The following is a 16397-nucleotide window of genomic DNA, read 5'->3' on the forward strand; positions in this document are numbered from 1 at the left end:
GTCTTTTTGAGATTCTAGAATTTCATTTCTTGTCCCATGGTCTCTTCTTCCATCTCCCAGGTCAGGAGTTAGTCACCTGCACTCAGTGGTCTCCTCACTTTTTTCATCTCCTAGAGGCTAATCTCATTCTTTCTCCTTCTGATATAAACACTTATACTATTAGGACCCACATCAGTTATCCAAGAAAATCTTTAGATCACATTATCTAAAAATTAATCAAATATGGAAACATCCCTTTGCATATACTATTTACAGGTTCCAAGCAGATGTAGACAACCACAGCCACCCCCACTGACGATAAGGATCATGATTTGCTTTTATTTCACTAATTTTTCTGTGATATTACTTGTTTAAGGATTTTTATGGCTGTCTATGCTGAGACATCCTCTGTAAATGGCCCTTCTTTTTGTAAATGCAGAGCCTCTCCACCAGCTCCATGAATCTCTCTAGCTTCTCAGGGTCTCTCAACCCCATGATGGAAAAGCATCTCTTCAACACTCAGTCTTCTTTACTATTGAGAATTCAGGAAGCCAGAGGTATTCAGCATCAAGGGCTCCAGCATTACCATGTACACAGGGTTCACTCTCACAAAGTCTGCAGCCTGTGGTCTGTTCCCCCTCGTGTAACTGTCTCCAGCCCTCAAGTGCAGGTAACACTACAATACAGATGTTCATTCATGCTCCCATTATCTCATGCTGCGGGTCACAATATGACCTGAAAATGCTTCAAAAAAACTGCAGGGGCCTGGGACGAGGACCACAGCCCAGATTTCAGGCTCAATGTGTCCAGTTGTGGATACATGAATGTGATCCCCTATGTTCTTTATATAGTTATCAATATGCACTCATGGCCACTAAGTAGTCCCAACACTCGAACACCTACATTGAGGCACTACCCTCTCTGTAGAACTCTAAACCAGAGCTCCAAATATAGTACGTGGATATGCAAATATGTCTCCTCAATTCATGAAAACCAGCTCAGTCCTGACACTGGGTCAGGAGACCAGCAAAGAATTCTCAGGTGTGCCCATTCGCTGGTCAGGACTAAACACAGACAATTCACCATGGAGATAGGACTTACCTGGGTCTTCCTTGTCGCTATGTTCACAGGTAATGTATGGAGAACAAGAGACACCAAGTATACGAATAATTATGACTGAGAGAAACAGTGGACCAATGAGTTTTCTGACAAGGACGACTTTGTGTTTGCAGGTGTCCAGTGTGAGGCACAGCTGGTGGAATCTGGGGGAGGCTTGGTGCAGCCTGGGGGGTCTCTGAGACTCTCCTGTGCCGCTTCCGGATTCATCTTCAGTAGCTACTGGATGTTCTGGGTCCGCCAGGCTCCCGGGAAGGGTCTGGAGTGGGTCTCACAAATTAATCCTGGTGGTGGTAGTGCATACTATGCAGACTCCGTGAAGGGCCGATTCACCATCTCCAGAGACCACGCCAGGAACACACTTTATCTGCAAATGAGCAGCTTGAGAGCCGAGGACACAGCTGTGTATTACTGTGCGAGCGAGCGACACAGCGAGGGGAAGTCAGTGTGAGCCTAGACACAAAACTCCCTGCGGGGACGGGAGGGCCGGGCTGCAGGGGGCGCTCAGGACACCAGGGGGCGCTCCGGACCCACGGAGCCCAAGACCAGCCCCAGGAGCAGGTGCAGAGGGAGGTGGGGAAGGAAGGGGCTTCCTGTGGGAGCAGGGTTTCCTCTCAAAGCTCCCAGCTGCATCCAGGGGCACTTCTTCCTTCTTCTCTGTGGATATAATTTCGCATAATCTCACTGAGACAACAAATGAGGCTGTAACGTTGCCTGCCTGCACATGACTTATCAGTACTTATCACGAACCTCTCCTTCACCAATTCACTGTATTTTCTAAGATCTTTTTTCTTCTCAAAGGATCATCCTCAGTGCTCTCATATTCTCTGTGGTTGGGAAACATTTCCCTCCATCACAGACGCCAGCAGATTCCAGCCCCCTGTGGGATGATCTCAGGCTCTCTGTGTATTGGTGGAATTCAAATAATTTAGCAATGAGTTTCTGCCCTAATGGCTGTTTTAAGTATTAAAAACGATATACCCTAAAAAAATTTTTGTCATGTATTAATAGTCAAATAAGAACATTAAAAGAAGTACACAAACCTAGATTATGTTATAAGAATGTCTTAAAATATTAATTGAAAAACATTAAGTAATGCCTGACAAAGAACAATAAAACTATTATTTGAGATATTTCCGTATTACTTCTTGTGTCAGAGACAGAAAGAGAGACTGATAGGGACTGACGGATAAGAAGGGAGAGAAATAAGAAGCATCAATTCTTTATTGCAGCTCCTTAATTGTTCATCGATTGCTTTCTCACACGTACCTAGACCAGAAGCCTACAGCAGAGTTAGTTATCCCTTGCTCAAGCCAGTGACCTTGGGCTCAATCCAGCAACCTCGGACTTCGTGCCAGCTACTTTTGGGATCAAGCCAGTGACCATGAGGTCATATCTATGATTCCACGCTCAAGCTTGTGACCTGGTGCTCGATATCTGGTGAGCCCGTGGTCAAGACAGGGATCTCAGGGTTTCGAACTTGGGTCCTCTGTGTCTCAGTCAGGTGCTCTATCCACTGTACCACCACCTGTTCCCGCCCATATTACTTCTTGAGTGGCGTCCCCACTTGCCATTTTTTTTCATCTATGGACAGAATGAACATTACTATGGGCACATTGAATAGCTGTAGCACAGATGAACTTTAAAAAAGAGTATGGATTGCTTGCTTCCGTATTGCTGAGCTTCGTGAATGATTTTAATATATTGGATATTAACTTCTTATGAAAGCTGTTGGTGCATATATCATCATCCATTTAGTTGGCTGCCTGTATGTTTTGTGGTCAGTTTCTTTGGCTGTTCAGAAGTTTTAAGACCTGAACAGACACTTGTCCCAGGAAGATATACAAATGGCCAGCAGATATATAAAAAGATGGTCATCTTCATTAGCTATTCAATAAATGAAAATCAAATCTACAATGAGATACCACCATACATGTCTTAGATTGTATATTATCATCACAGCATGTAATAACAAGTGTTACAGAGGCTGTGGAGAAAATGTAACCCAGATTCACTGCTGGGGGGAATTACAACTACTACAACCATTATGCATTATGGAAGAAAGTGTGCTGGTTCTTCAAAAAATTAAGAATGGAACTACCATAAGCTACAGAAATTAGTCTCCTGGGTATCTACTTCAATAATTGAAAACATTGGTACGTAAGAGACATGCACCCCCATGTTCATCGCAACATTATTCATAGTGGTCAAGACATGGAAAAACCAAAGTGTCCCTCAACAGAGGATTGGATACAGAAGATGTGTACATATATAGAATGGAACACTACTCAGCCATAAGAAATGATGCAAAGTGTCAATTAAAAAACAGGAATGAGCCTGACCAGGTGGTGGTGTAGTGTAGTGGTCCCCAACCCCCGGGCAGCTGACCAGTACTGGGCCGTGGGCCATTTGGTACCAGTCCACAGAGAAAGAATAAATAACTTACATTACTTCTGTTTTATTTATATTTAAGTGTGAATGATGTTTTATTTTTTTTTAATGGCCAGATTCTCTCTGTTACATCCGTCTACGACTCACTTGTGACAATTGTCTGGTAAGTTCAACAATTATATTTAAAAATACCACAGTTTTTATGCCAGTTGCATAATTTATTTTCTGGATTTATCCGTCCCACCCTAATGGCTGGTCTATGAAAATATTTTCTGACATTAAACCGGTCTGTGACACAAAAAATGTTGGGGACCACTGGTGTAGTGGATAGAGCATTGGACTGGGACATGGAGGACCCGGGTGTGAGACCCCAAGGTTGCTAGCTTGAGTGCGGGCTCGTTGGGTTTGAGCAAGGCTTACTAGCTTGAGCCCATGGTTGCTGGCTCAAGCAAGGGGTCATTCAGTCTGCTGTAGCCCCCCAGTCAAGACACATATGAGAAATCAGTCAATGGACAACTAAGAAACTGCAACGAAGAATTGATGTTTCTCATCTCTATCCCTTCCTGTCTGTCTGTCCCTCTCTCTGATTCTCTCTGTCTCTGCCACAAACAAAAAAACAGGGATGAACCTTGAGAACATTATGCTGAGTGAAATAATTAAATCAGAAACAGTTAAGAACTGAATGATTTCACCCATAGGTGGATAATTTCACCCATAGGTGGGATATAAAACTCTCACTGATTTGGATAAAAGTGCAGTGGTTACCAAAGGGAGGGGCATGTGGCACAGTGAAGGAGGGAAGAGTGTTAAGAGAAAAAGAAAACTCTCAATGGCCATGTCTTCATGTCTCTCTCCCCTTCACACAGTAAAATCCTGACATTAAAGGTGAGATCTTCCAGCCCCAAGTCTTGGGAGTACAGAGAGGAGGCTGGTTAAGTCACCAGGGTCATGCTGCCTGCATGGCTCAGAGTGACCACCAGGGGGCACATCCCCTCCACAATCATGTTCCAGGATGTCCCCAGAGCAGTCACATCACCAAATGCACTGGATATCATGGGTAAAGTTCACCGACCGTCTAGGTGTAAGGGTCCATTCCTCTTCCTAGACACACTGCAAGTTCAGATTTCTCTGGGTTCTGTTCCTTGCCAGGTCCATTCTCTCACTACTTGTTCCAATGTTTTTTCTACACACACAGCTCTATAAAGTGCTGTCACTGGTAAGTTAACTTTCCCACAGTCTCTCCATCAGCTCCATGAATCTCTCTTTACCAACTCAGAGCCTCTGATCCCAGTGAAAAAAAAGTGTCTTCTCAGCATTCAGTCTTCTTTTTCTCCTTGAAGGTCCAGGGGCCAGAGGTACTAAGGGTCAAGGCACCAACACCACCACGTACACAAAGTTCACTCTCACAAAATGTACAGCCTGTGGTCTCTTCCCAGTGTGTACTTGTCTCCATCCCTAAGTGTAGGTAACTATAGAATACAAATGTTCATTCATGCTCTCGTTACACAAATTGTTTCCTGCAAACTTATGGGTTGGTTGCACTCTTCTCTAAATCTAGTTCAGAGGAACATTGGGGACTAGTAGGGGTGAGTGCAGGCCTTGATGTGGGGCTGAGTGTTACCAGATGGGTCTCTAGGACATGCCCTAAACCTACATACAGTTATTTTTATTGCAGTGTTCTCAGGACAACCACACTCCACGGAATGCTGACACCTGCACTGAGGCACGCCCTCTCCGTAGGTCTCCACACTGGAGCTCCTTACATAGTAGGATGACATGCAAATAGGCCCCCTTTCCTTATAAACACCAGCCCAGCCCAGTTCCTGCAGCTCTGGGACAGGAGCTTAGCCCCGAATTATGGAGAACAGGACACTGACTATATGAGTGAGTGTGAATGAGAGAATCAATAGACGTGTGACAGGTTTCTGACCACAATTTTGTTGTGTTTGCAGGTATCGGTGTGAGGTGCAGCTTGTGGAGTCTGGGGGAGACCTGATGCATCCTGGGAGATCTCTGAGACCATTTTCAGAGACAATGGCAAGAACACGCTGTATTTGCAAATGAGCAGCCGGAGAGCCGAGGACAAGGCTGTGTATTATTGTGCGAGACACACAGCGAGGGGAAGTCAGTGTGAGCCCAGACACAAACCTCCCTGCGGGGACGGGAGAGCCAGGTTTCAGGGGCGCTCAGGACACCAGGGGGCGCTCCAAACCCACGGAGCCCGAGACCATCCCCAGGAGCAGGTACAGAGGGAGATGAGGGAGGAAGGGGCTTCCTGTGGGAGCAGGGTTTCCTCTCAAAGCTCTCAGCTGCGTCCAGGGGCTCTTCTTGTTTCTTCTCTGTGTCTCTAGTTTTCCATGTTCTCACTGCAAATAACAAACGGGGCTCTAACATTGCCTATGTGTGAATGATATGGCAGCATTTATTACACAACTTTTCTTCACAATATTACTATACTTCTATGCTTCTTTCTCAGCAAATAAACAATTCATCGTGCTCTTGGCTTCCTTGTGTTTGGAAACTATTTCCCTCAAACAGAGAGGTCACCACAGTCTACACACCTGTGTGATGAGCTCAAACTCTCTGTCCACTCCCTGCCCACCTGTCCCTACATCAGCTAATCCTCCTGAAAGACACACCTGGATGCACAGTGATTAGGATCCTCCTTCAGGACGTCCATCCACAGGTCTCTGCCCTCCCCACCACATGGTGTTAACCTCTTGATCCTCATTCACCTGATTGGAGGTGGAAACCCAGATCAGCACCTGGTTTTATTGATCACAATATTTTCATTTTTATTTTTATTAAGTTTCTGTTTAAAGGACAATTGTGATAGCAGGGATGTCCTAAAAATGTAGCTAGGATAATATAACATGTCATCACCTTTAACTTAATCAACCTTAACTTAATCATGTCTCAAATTCTGTTACATAAGAGAACACACACAGCCTTCAGCAGTAAGAATTTTGATATTCCTGGCTGAAGCCGGTTGGCTCAGTGGGAGAGTGTTGTCTCAGTGTGTGGAAGTCTCAGAATTGATTCCCGGCTAGGGCACATAGGAGAAGCGTCATCTGGTACCCCTCCCTTCCCTCTCTCCTCTTTTTCTACTTCTCTCTTCCCCTCCCACAGCCAAGGATCCACTGGAGCAAAGTTGACCCGGGCGATGAGGATGGCTCCATGGCCTCTGCCTCAGGTGTTAGAATGACTCTGGTTGCAAGTGAATGACTCCCCAGATGGGCAGAGCATCACCCCCTAGTGGGCATGCCGGGTGAATCTTAGTTGGGTGCATGCAGGATTTTTGTCTCTGCCTCCCCACTTCTGACTTCAGAAAATACGGGAGAAAAAAGAATCTAGATGTTCTTGAGAGTGTGTGTCTAGCCATCACACTGCCATTAGGTTGAGGGCCTCAACTGCACCACAAGAACCTGGAGTCAGGCTACTTTCCTGCATGTTCACTGTGACAAGGGACACCTCTTATACCACCCACCAATTCCTGACTACTGTGGAAATAGACAAATGTCTGAGGTGCCTTAGAGGATTTGTGGCCTCAGCTCCTTTGAAAATTAGAGGTGAGGAGGAAATGACAGGGACTCACAAGACAATGGGGACAGGGAGGGGAGATTTTAACAGAGCCCACCCAGCAGAAAGACTTTAAGCAATTATTAAGGACCACGATGAACAAAGTAGACAAGGAGGTGTCGACATTACAGTCCCAATGCAGCTATCAGAGTTTGAATGCACTGATTTGAGGGAGTTTCTTTTACTCAGCTTTGAAGACATTCATATAGATTTAATGATTGTGACAACCATATATTTGCAAAGAAGAGATCAAAGCCTACATTTTGCATATTTGACAGACTTGGAGCTCCTCTAAATGATGTCATTTTCTTTTAAAATTAGCTCTTGCTGTTATATATGGAAAAACAGCAATGTTTTTTTCCAATTTTTACACAATTAATTTACAAAAATGACTTACACATTCTTATATAGTGCATATTTGTCTATTTTCTGGAGAACACACTCATGTCACATCTCAATAGTGACAGATCTATACACTCCAATAATTCACTTTATTTCCTCACACGTCACAGTGAGCACACTGGACAGAGCAGTACTGGTGGCCATGTGGTCTCACCCGGGCTATTTGAAGCTGCACACATTCTCTATCACATGGCACATGTTAATTGACAGACAATGTCTAATTAATGAGTTTTTTATTGATGATTATATGAATTTTCTCTGCTTTAAGCAGACTGGACTTTTTCATTTTTAATTGTAAAACTTTACGATTACTTGAATATACAGCATTCAATGGAAATGTGTTACTTTTATTTACCATTGTGTTTGGTTTAACATCACTTCTTCACAACATCAGCATCTGTCTCCAACAGACACATCGATCCATAATTTCACATTCTTGTGACACATTTGTCACTGTTTGAAGTCAAAATGACAAATAAAATGACAGCTTTCAACCTCTCTATAGATTTCTGCTCTGAGGGTTCAGATCAGATTATAACCCAGGATAAGACTGCTTGTTTGTTATAATAATTTATTACAGCATTTTCTTAGCTTTCAGAGTCTAGCCTTTGGTGTTGACATTCACCTTCACACGATCTATGATCCATCAAAAGTAATATTAGGTCAAGGTTCTCAATGGGATTCTAATAAATTGAAAATCTGTTTGAAACTGTTCTTGATGGAGATAAAACAATTGTGAGCCCATTCCTGGAATCCAGCCAGGACACCTGTCTGTCCGTGAGCACTGCACAGTACTGTGGAACTCACCTGGAATCTGGAGCATGGGTTAGTTTTCAGGCTAGAGCTTTCTAATACAAATAACCCAAGGTACTATGTTTGGCTATTTCAGGAATGAAGAAGAAATATTGACCTGCTTAAACAATGAAGAAAATCACAACATAATTAGATGACAGTCCCAGATGTGTGTCATCTCAAACAAGGATCACTCACAGTCTGTGTAAAATCAACTCCCATGAACATGGTTCCTTTTCCCATTTTTCACGTTGAAACCTCCCAGTGAATCAGCTTAGAGTTCTGATGAAGACCTGTCACGTGTGGACAAGATGACAGGACTCTCCAAGGTCGCATGAAACATGAATTGGGACTGTGAGAGGGAGGGAATGGTTCTCCTGAAATTAACTTTTAATGAACTAGCAAAGCACCAACATGCTGCTCTCCTGCCCTCTCACTAGAACTATGTCCCAGGTCCACACTGACAGATCTTGACCCAAGTCTGAATCTCCAAGGCTGACCAGTTTTCTCTAAAATTTGATCCATCAGTTTTTTAAAACGAGTTTATTTGTATGATTTATTCATTAAGTGATCAATAAACAAAGATAATTATGCTCTTCTTGTAAATAATATTATTTATTTCTTTAACTCCTTATGTTTTCTGTAATCAATTTTCTAGAATTTAAAATAAATTATTACAAATGTTTTTTAATTAATTTTAATGGGGTGACATTGATAAATCAGGGTACATATGTTCAGAGAAAACATCTCCAGGTTATTCTGACATTTGACTATGTTGCACACCAATCACTCAAAGTCAAATCTTCTCTAAACATTTACACCTAAACATAAGTGGTCATAACTGAGTTTATCCAATCTCTTCCAAATTTTTTGAAATAACCTTCAACTGAGTCTAGAGAATAAAAAATGAGGCAGTGCAGCTGGAGAATGGTGTTCTTTCTCGGAGTCTCAGGAAAGCATGACCAGAGGCAGATGTATGGGAGGTTGCACGTGGGCAGTAAGATGAATCGAGTTGAAATGGAAGGTGCCTCTGCTGTTCTCAGTGTCTCTCCTCAGGATCAAGGACCCGGGAGAAGACACATATTTTCCAAAAAAGATTAGGACTTGAACCCTGGGACTCCCAGAGAAGCCTCTGTCCTCTCTCAGATGGGGTCAACTCTTCAGTTATGAGATAGCTTGCCTCATGAATATGCAAATGAGGTGAGTTAGGGTAGTTAAATATGGATGTGTCTGTGTCCTGAGAGCATCCCCCACAGACACACCCTCCCCTCCACAAGTCCTGTCACCTCAGACACTCATCATGGACTGGAGCTGGAGAGCCTTCCTCCTGGTGGCAGTGGCTGCAGGTAAGGGGCTCACAGTCCCTGGGTTGATGGGGGACCAAGGACTAGTCAATGGGGAATTCCACACACTCCTGTCTCCTCTCCACAGGTGTCCACTCCGATGTCCAGCTGGTGCAGTCTGGGGCTGAGCGGAGGAAGCCTGGGGCCTCAGTGAAGGTCTCCTGCAAGGCTTCTGGATACACCTTCACCAGCTCCTATATGAGCTGGGTGCGACAGGCCCCCGGACAAGGGCTTGAGTGGATAGTGGAGGTTAATCCTAACACTGGTGGCAGAAACTACGCGGAAAAGTTCAAGTGCAGAGTCACCATGACTGCAGACAAGTCCACAAGCACAGCCTACATGGAGCTGAGCAGCCTGAGAGCCGAGGACACGGCCATGTATTACTGTGCGAGAGACACGAGAGACACAGCGAGGGGAAGTCAGTGTGAGCCCAGACACAAACCTCCCTGCGGGGACAGGAAGGCCTGGCTGCAGGGGGCGCTCAGGACACCAGGGGGCGCTCCGGACCCACGGAGCCTGAGACCAGCCCCAGGAGCAGGTGCAGAGGGAGGTGGGGAAGGAAGGGGCTTCCTGTGGGAGCAGGGTTTCCTCTCAGAGCTCTCAGCTGTATCCAGGGGAAGTTCTTCTTTCTTCTCTGTGCCTCTTGTTTCTCATGAACTCACTGAAGACAACAAACGAGGAGATATCATTGTCTTTTTGCAGATGACAATTCTTCAGTGACTGGGTACCTCTCTGTTACCAGGTCTCTACGCGTCCTATTATCTTTTCCTCACAAAGTGAATCGCAATTGTCTTGGAAATTAAATACGTATAACAGGAGTCTCTGAGGTCCCACTAGAAGTGTTTACTTCAGGAGAACGAATCCTTATTGTCATACAGAAATGAATGCAAATATTTATAAAAATGTTATTTGTGTGTGACAAAAGCTACAAACAGCCAGGAATCTTCTCATTTGCAAATAAACAATATAAGTAATATTCAGCAATGGCGTGTTATTTAGGGAACAAGACACTCAATTCATAAAGCAACCACACGGGTGGATATTAATAATTACCCAGTGAATGAAGCCATCTCAGAGATGACAAACTGGATGTCCTGGGTGCTCACGCAGCCACCAGAGGACCACAGTGGTGTGACTGGGCTTCCTCCCTTGCTTGCCCACTCCCAGGTGGAAACCCCCACGCCCTGCAGGGGGCGCCTTCCCTCACTATCAGCAGGGCCCTGAGGGACGGATGGCTCCACATACTGAAGTAAAGGCACCCAGGCTCCAGGGATGGACCGTGTCCTCAGTCAGGGTCTGACACCTCTCCTGACAGCACCTGTCTCCTCCAGGTGCCTCCATCTTTGGTTCTCTCCTGTGAGCGCGCAGGACCCCGGGCAGCCGGCACTCCACTGCTCCACGTCCCCTGCAATCACAGGAGAGCTGTTCTCTGGACGCTACTTCCATCCAGGAGTGGGACTGAGGAGGGAGGGTAGGAGTCTCCATGGATCTCAATTTCTTTGGAGACTCCATGGATCTCAATTTCTCAGGATCAGCCTGGGTCTGAAAGAGAGACATGGATGTTCCCCCTCTGGAAAGATAGCCCTGTGAGCTGGAGCTGGGTCCAGGAGCCCGTGTCCTGGCTGCACCCACCTGCAGAATTTTTTCTTCTTCTCACCACGGGATAAAGTTGTGATGGGTTGGAGGTTCAGTTCCCATGGAGAATTGAGACTCTTTGGGGAGAGTGGGTGTGTTCCTGAATCAGGGGCTGTGACTGCTGCAGTATTTGGTGTGGTCCAGCAGGGAACGCGCGCTCGCGCGCGCACACACACACACACACACACACATGCATACACACTGTGTTTCATCCCCATGGACAGGTGCAGATAAGGTTCAGGGCTTTTATCCTGTTGTGATCTGGGACTTCCTTTCCGCATCGAGTCTCCCAAAGGAACTTTTACACTTTTATTAATTTCTGCTTACCAGTGACATTTCTGAATGCTATGAAAGAACGCCAGAGTTGGGGTGGCTATGAAACCTGCATCTGCCTCAGCTGTCCGCGGAGGCAACTCCCCAATACAGACACCAGAAAACTCAGTGTCTAAGAGCCAGTTCATACTCTTATAACCTTATTCTGTACATCCTGATGTGTCTTGGAGATGCTTCAGAAAAGCTTCAGGGGACAGTGAGGAGAATCACAAGCCCAGATGCTGGGCTCACTGTGTCCAGATGTGGATACATGAATATGACCCCCTATGATTGATTATATAGTTATCAACTTGCTCTCATGGCCACCAAATAGCCCCAAGACTCCAACACCTGCACTGAGGCACTTCCCTCTCTGTAGGGCTCCACCCCAGAGCTCCATATATAGAAGGAGGACATGCAAATAGGGCCCCTCTACTCATGAAAAGCACCCAGCCCCGACCCTGCAGCTCTGGGACAGGAGCCCAGCCTGGGATTCCCTGACGTGCTCGTTCCCTGGACCAGAGAGTACAGACACCACTCACCATGGAGTTTAGGGTCTTCTGGGCTTTTCTTGTTGCTATTTTAGGAGGTAATTTATGGAGAACAAGATTCTGACTATGTGAGTGAGTGTGCCTGAGACAATCCTTGAACATGGGACAGTTTCCTGACCAGGACATCTTTTTCTTTGCAGGTGTCCAGTGTGAGGAGCAGCTGGTGGAGTCTGGGGGAGGCTTGGTGCAGCCTGAGGGGTCTCTGAGACTCTCCTGTGCAGCCTCCGGATTCACAGTCAGTAACTCCTGGATGCACTGGGTCCGCCAGGCTCCTGGGAACAGACTGGAGTGGGTCTCACGAATTACTCGTAGCGGTGGTACATACTACGCAGACTCCATGAAGGACCGATTCACCATCTCCAGAGACAACGATAAGAACACGCTGTATCTTCAAATGAGCAGCCTGAGAGCCGAGGACACGGCCGTGTATTACTGTACAAAGGAAACACACAGCGAGGGGAAGTCAGTGTGAGCCCAGACACAAACCTCTCTGCGGGGACGGGAGGGCAGGGCTGCAGGGGGCGCTCAGGACACCAGGGGGCGCTCCGGACCCACGGAGCCCGAGACCAGCCCCAGGAGCAGGTGCAGAGGGAGGTGGGGAAGGAAGGGGCTTCCTGTGGGAGCAGAGTTTCCTCTCAAAGCTCTCAGCTGCATCCAGGGGCACTTCTTCCATCTTCTCCATGTCTGTACTTTCTCATATTCTCACTGCAGAAAACAAATGAGTTTGTAACATTGCTTGCTTGCATATCACATGTCGGCAGTTATAAGAAACCTCTCCTTCTACAATTTACTGTATCTTCTAAGTGTTTTTCTCAACAGTGAGACCATCGTCAGTGCTCTCGTCTTTCCTGTAGTTTGAAAATATTTTCCTCACACAGAGATATCAGGACAGTCCAGACACCTGTGGACTGTGCTCAGACTCTCTGTCCTGTGGTTGGATCCAAATAGTTTAACCAGATGCCTCTGTCTATGGACCATTTTTAGCATAAAAAAGATATGCCAAAAGGCGGTTCATTACTTCATGCATTTAATATTTAAATAAGAACAATAAAAAAGTACACAAAACTAGATTTTTATAGGAAAGTTTCAAAATATTAGTGGAACAATATTAAATAATACCTGAAAAAAGCAATAAGACTGTGGTTTTAGATATTTTCAGATTGCATTTTGACTGGCGACCTGATTTGCCAATTTTTCACCTATGGATGGATTAACGTTACTATGAGCACTAAGAATAGTTTTTGGGGAAATGAACATTAAAAAATAAGACTGCTTGTTTTTTATTGAACTTTCTGAGTTCTTTATATATTTTGGACATTCACCCTTTAGTGGAGATTTTGTGTGCAAATACCATCTTTCATTTAACTGGCTGCCTATTTGTTTTCTTGTCAGTTTCTTCAGCTGTGCAGCAGCTTTAGGACCTGATGAGACACTTCTTCCAAGGAGACATACAAATGGCCAACAGATAGATGAAAAGATGCTCATATTCATTAGCTGTTCGAGAAATGCAATTCAAAACTACAATGAGATACCACCTCACACCTGTTAGATTGACTATTATCAACAAGACAGGTAATAACAGGTGTTGGAGAGGCTGTGGAGAAAAAGTAACCTTCATTCACTGCTGTGGGAATGAAAGTTAACACAGCCATGATGGAAGAAATTATGCTGGTTTCTCAAAATGTTTGGAATAGAACTACCAGATGACCCAGCAATTTCTCTACTGGGTATCTACCCAAATAACTTTAATACATTGGTACATGAAGACACATGCACCCCCATGTTAATTAAAGCATTATTCATAGTGGCCAAGACGTGGAAACAACCCAAGTGTCCCTTGGTAGAGGACTGTATAAATAAGATGAGATCATATACACAGTGGTATACTACTCAGCCATAAGAAATGATGACATAGTGTCATTTACAAAAACATGGATGAAACTTTAGAACATTATACTGTGTGAAATAACTAAATCAGATAGAGGAACAAACTGTATATTTTACAAATGGGTGGGATATAAAACTGAGACTCGTGGACATGGATAAAATTGCAGTGGTTCCCAGGGAAGGGGGACATGTGACAGAGGAAAGGGAGGGGTGAAGGCTGTGAAGAGAAACAAATGTAAGGTGACAGGAAATTATTTGACTTTCGGTGATGGGTATAAGACATAATCAACTGTTCAAATGCCACAGAGATGTTTATCTGAAACTCCTGTGGATCTATGTCACCTTGTTAAATTTAATTTCCTAAATCAAAGAAATAAAAATAACAAACACTGATTCATTCAGTGAACAGTAAGTTGTGAACAACATGATAAAGAATAAGGAATGTAAATATGTGATTTCCATATTGGGCGACTGCCCAGGCACTCAGCTTAGAGAGAACCCTGATAAAGTGCGATTATAAAAACTGGTTTACTGAACTCAAGAAAAAATTAGGCATTGGTTCTGTTGAGCAGCTGGTGCAAACTGGATTAATTCTACCAGTGTTCCTGCCCCTTCCTTGCCCACCTGTCCCCACAGGGGCCCTGCATTCTCACAGACTCACCTGCCCCACAGTGATTAATATCCCCCACCAGGACCTTCAACCACAGGTCTCTGTCCTCCCCACCACACACTGTATTCTTGATCCTCATTCACTAGGATGAAGATGGAAACCGACTCCAAGACCTGGTTTCAATGATAACAATATTTTAGTGTAATTTTCTTTTGCTTTCTTTTGAAAAGGTAACTTGTGATTACATTGATGTCCGAAGCACATAATTCAGATTAATCTCCCATGTCAACATCTTGAATTAAGTCATCCCTAATTTAATCATCTCTGCAAGTCCTCTCATATTAAGGAACACACTCAGGTCCCAGAAATAAGAATCTAGACATTCATGAGGGTCAGTGTCCAGCAACCACAGTACCCTCAGGATCAGGGCCTCACTGCACAGCAGAAACCTGGAGGCAGGCTGCCTTCTTGTGTACTGGAGGCTGTGTGTGTGAGAGTGAGTGCGTGCATGTGGGTGTGTACATGCTAATTTGTTGGCACATGGATTGTGATTGTGTGCAATGTGCATTGTACATGCACATGTATGTTTTCATCTCTTTTCTTAGTCTCCGACAGGTCACAGAACAAGGACCTTCCCACAGTAAATAAGAACCAGTTCAAGGTGAAATTCCAGCCACAGAGTAACCCTGAATCCCTCCCTGTGGGCTGGGTGTCAGCCTGAGGACCGAAGCATGTCATGGACACAACATCCCATTTCTCCCATGTCCATTCTGTGCCCTTTACTTAAAGATTTCCCAGGGGACATTACTTTACCAAACACATGAACTTCCACCCCTATGGGAATTGATTCCCTGCCCTACAAAGTCCACACCACAACCCACCACCTCTCCTGGGCTGTGCGTGGCTTAGAAGCCTCAGCTGCCCCATCCTTGGGTCTTATATCTTTATAACAGCTCTACATGTGTATATGAAGTTAATTTTTACATTTTCTCATATTTATTTCTGTTCTGTAAATTTGATTATTAGCACAGCCAGAAGGACTTAGGAAAGTGGAAGGAAATTTATCTTTCTTGCTCTCACACCAAGCTAAGTATTAAAAAAAATTACCATAAGATAGATTTTTATAATAAACTCATTAAGTATTATTTATTGAGCTATTAATAGGTATCAGTAAGGACTCACATTTATAATATATGTGATTAAAATACAGCGCTGTTATTAACTTCTAGTTAGAATTGTTGAAAGTTTTCTCTGCACTGGCAGCTCTACCCTGAGGGCTCTGGGTCCTTAACAAATGCCCTGTGTGTTCTCTGTCACTTCCTCACCTTCCCTCAGTGCAAGATGCTCCAAGACCATCATTATTATTCCTTCCCAGCCCTAATGGTGCCTGCTCTCTGAGAAGTCTTGTTTTATCTTACTTAAGAATAATATTGTAAACCAAGATCTTGAAGATGAACTCGTTGTGGGGGTGTGTCACTGCTGTGGAACTCCCAACTGACAGTTCTTAACACCAAAAACAAGGTGGGCAGAGTTATCATGGTGGCAAAGAGTCAAGGCAGCAATCACAGAGACCAGGACATTGAAATTTTGATCACGGTGTTTCCAAAATTTTAATAACTGTAATGTCTATCAAGTCTCACTTGATGGTTCTACATGGAAGAGCTCAATTCAAAAAAAAAATACAATACTGTATTTTGAATAACTATAATGGAGATTCACGGTCCTTCAATCAATCTCATGCCCTGAGCCAGTTTGCAGGAAGGAAGCACCAGAAGGAAGGGGAGTCAGGTCCCTCGGTGA

At 44.5% G+C, this 16397-nt stretch overlaps 2 gene segments (V, D, J or C); both read left to right on the top strand.

Annotated features, from left to right (window-relative positions):
• The first annotated feature begins 1099 nt into the window (after positions 1 to 1099).
• On the top strand, positions 1100 to 1546 carry LOC136376070 (immunoglobulin heavy variable 3-74-like). The segment is given in 2 exon segments: positions 1100 to 1109; positions 1212 to 1546. Coding segments are annotated over 2 exon segments (345 nt in total).
• An 8013-nt stretch (positions 1547 to 9559) lies between these two features.
• Positions 9560 to 10962, top strand: LOC136376071 (immunoglobulin heavy variable 1-46-like). The segment is given in 3 exon segments: positions 9560 to 9605; positions 9691 to 9987; positions 10934 to 10962. Coding segments are annotated over 3 exon segments (372 nt in total).
• The last annotated feature ends 5435 nt before the right edge of the window (positions 10963 to 16397 follow it).

This window comes from Saccopteryx leptura, chromosome 6 (assembly GCF_036850995.1).
Source record: "Saccopteryx leptura isolate mSacLep1 chromosome 6, mSacLep1_pri_phased_curated, whole genome shotgun sequence".
NCBI classification, from domain to species: Eukaryota; Metazoa; Chordata; class Mammalia; order Chiroptera; family Emballonuridae; genus Saccopteryx; species Saccopteryx leptura.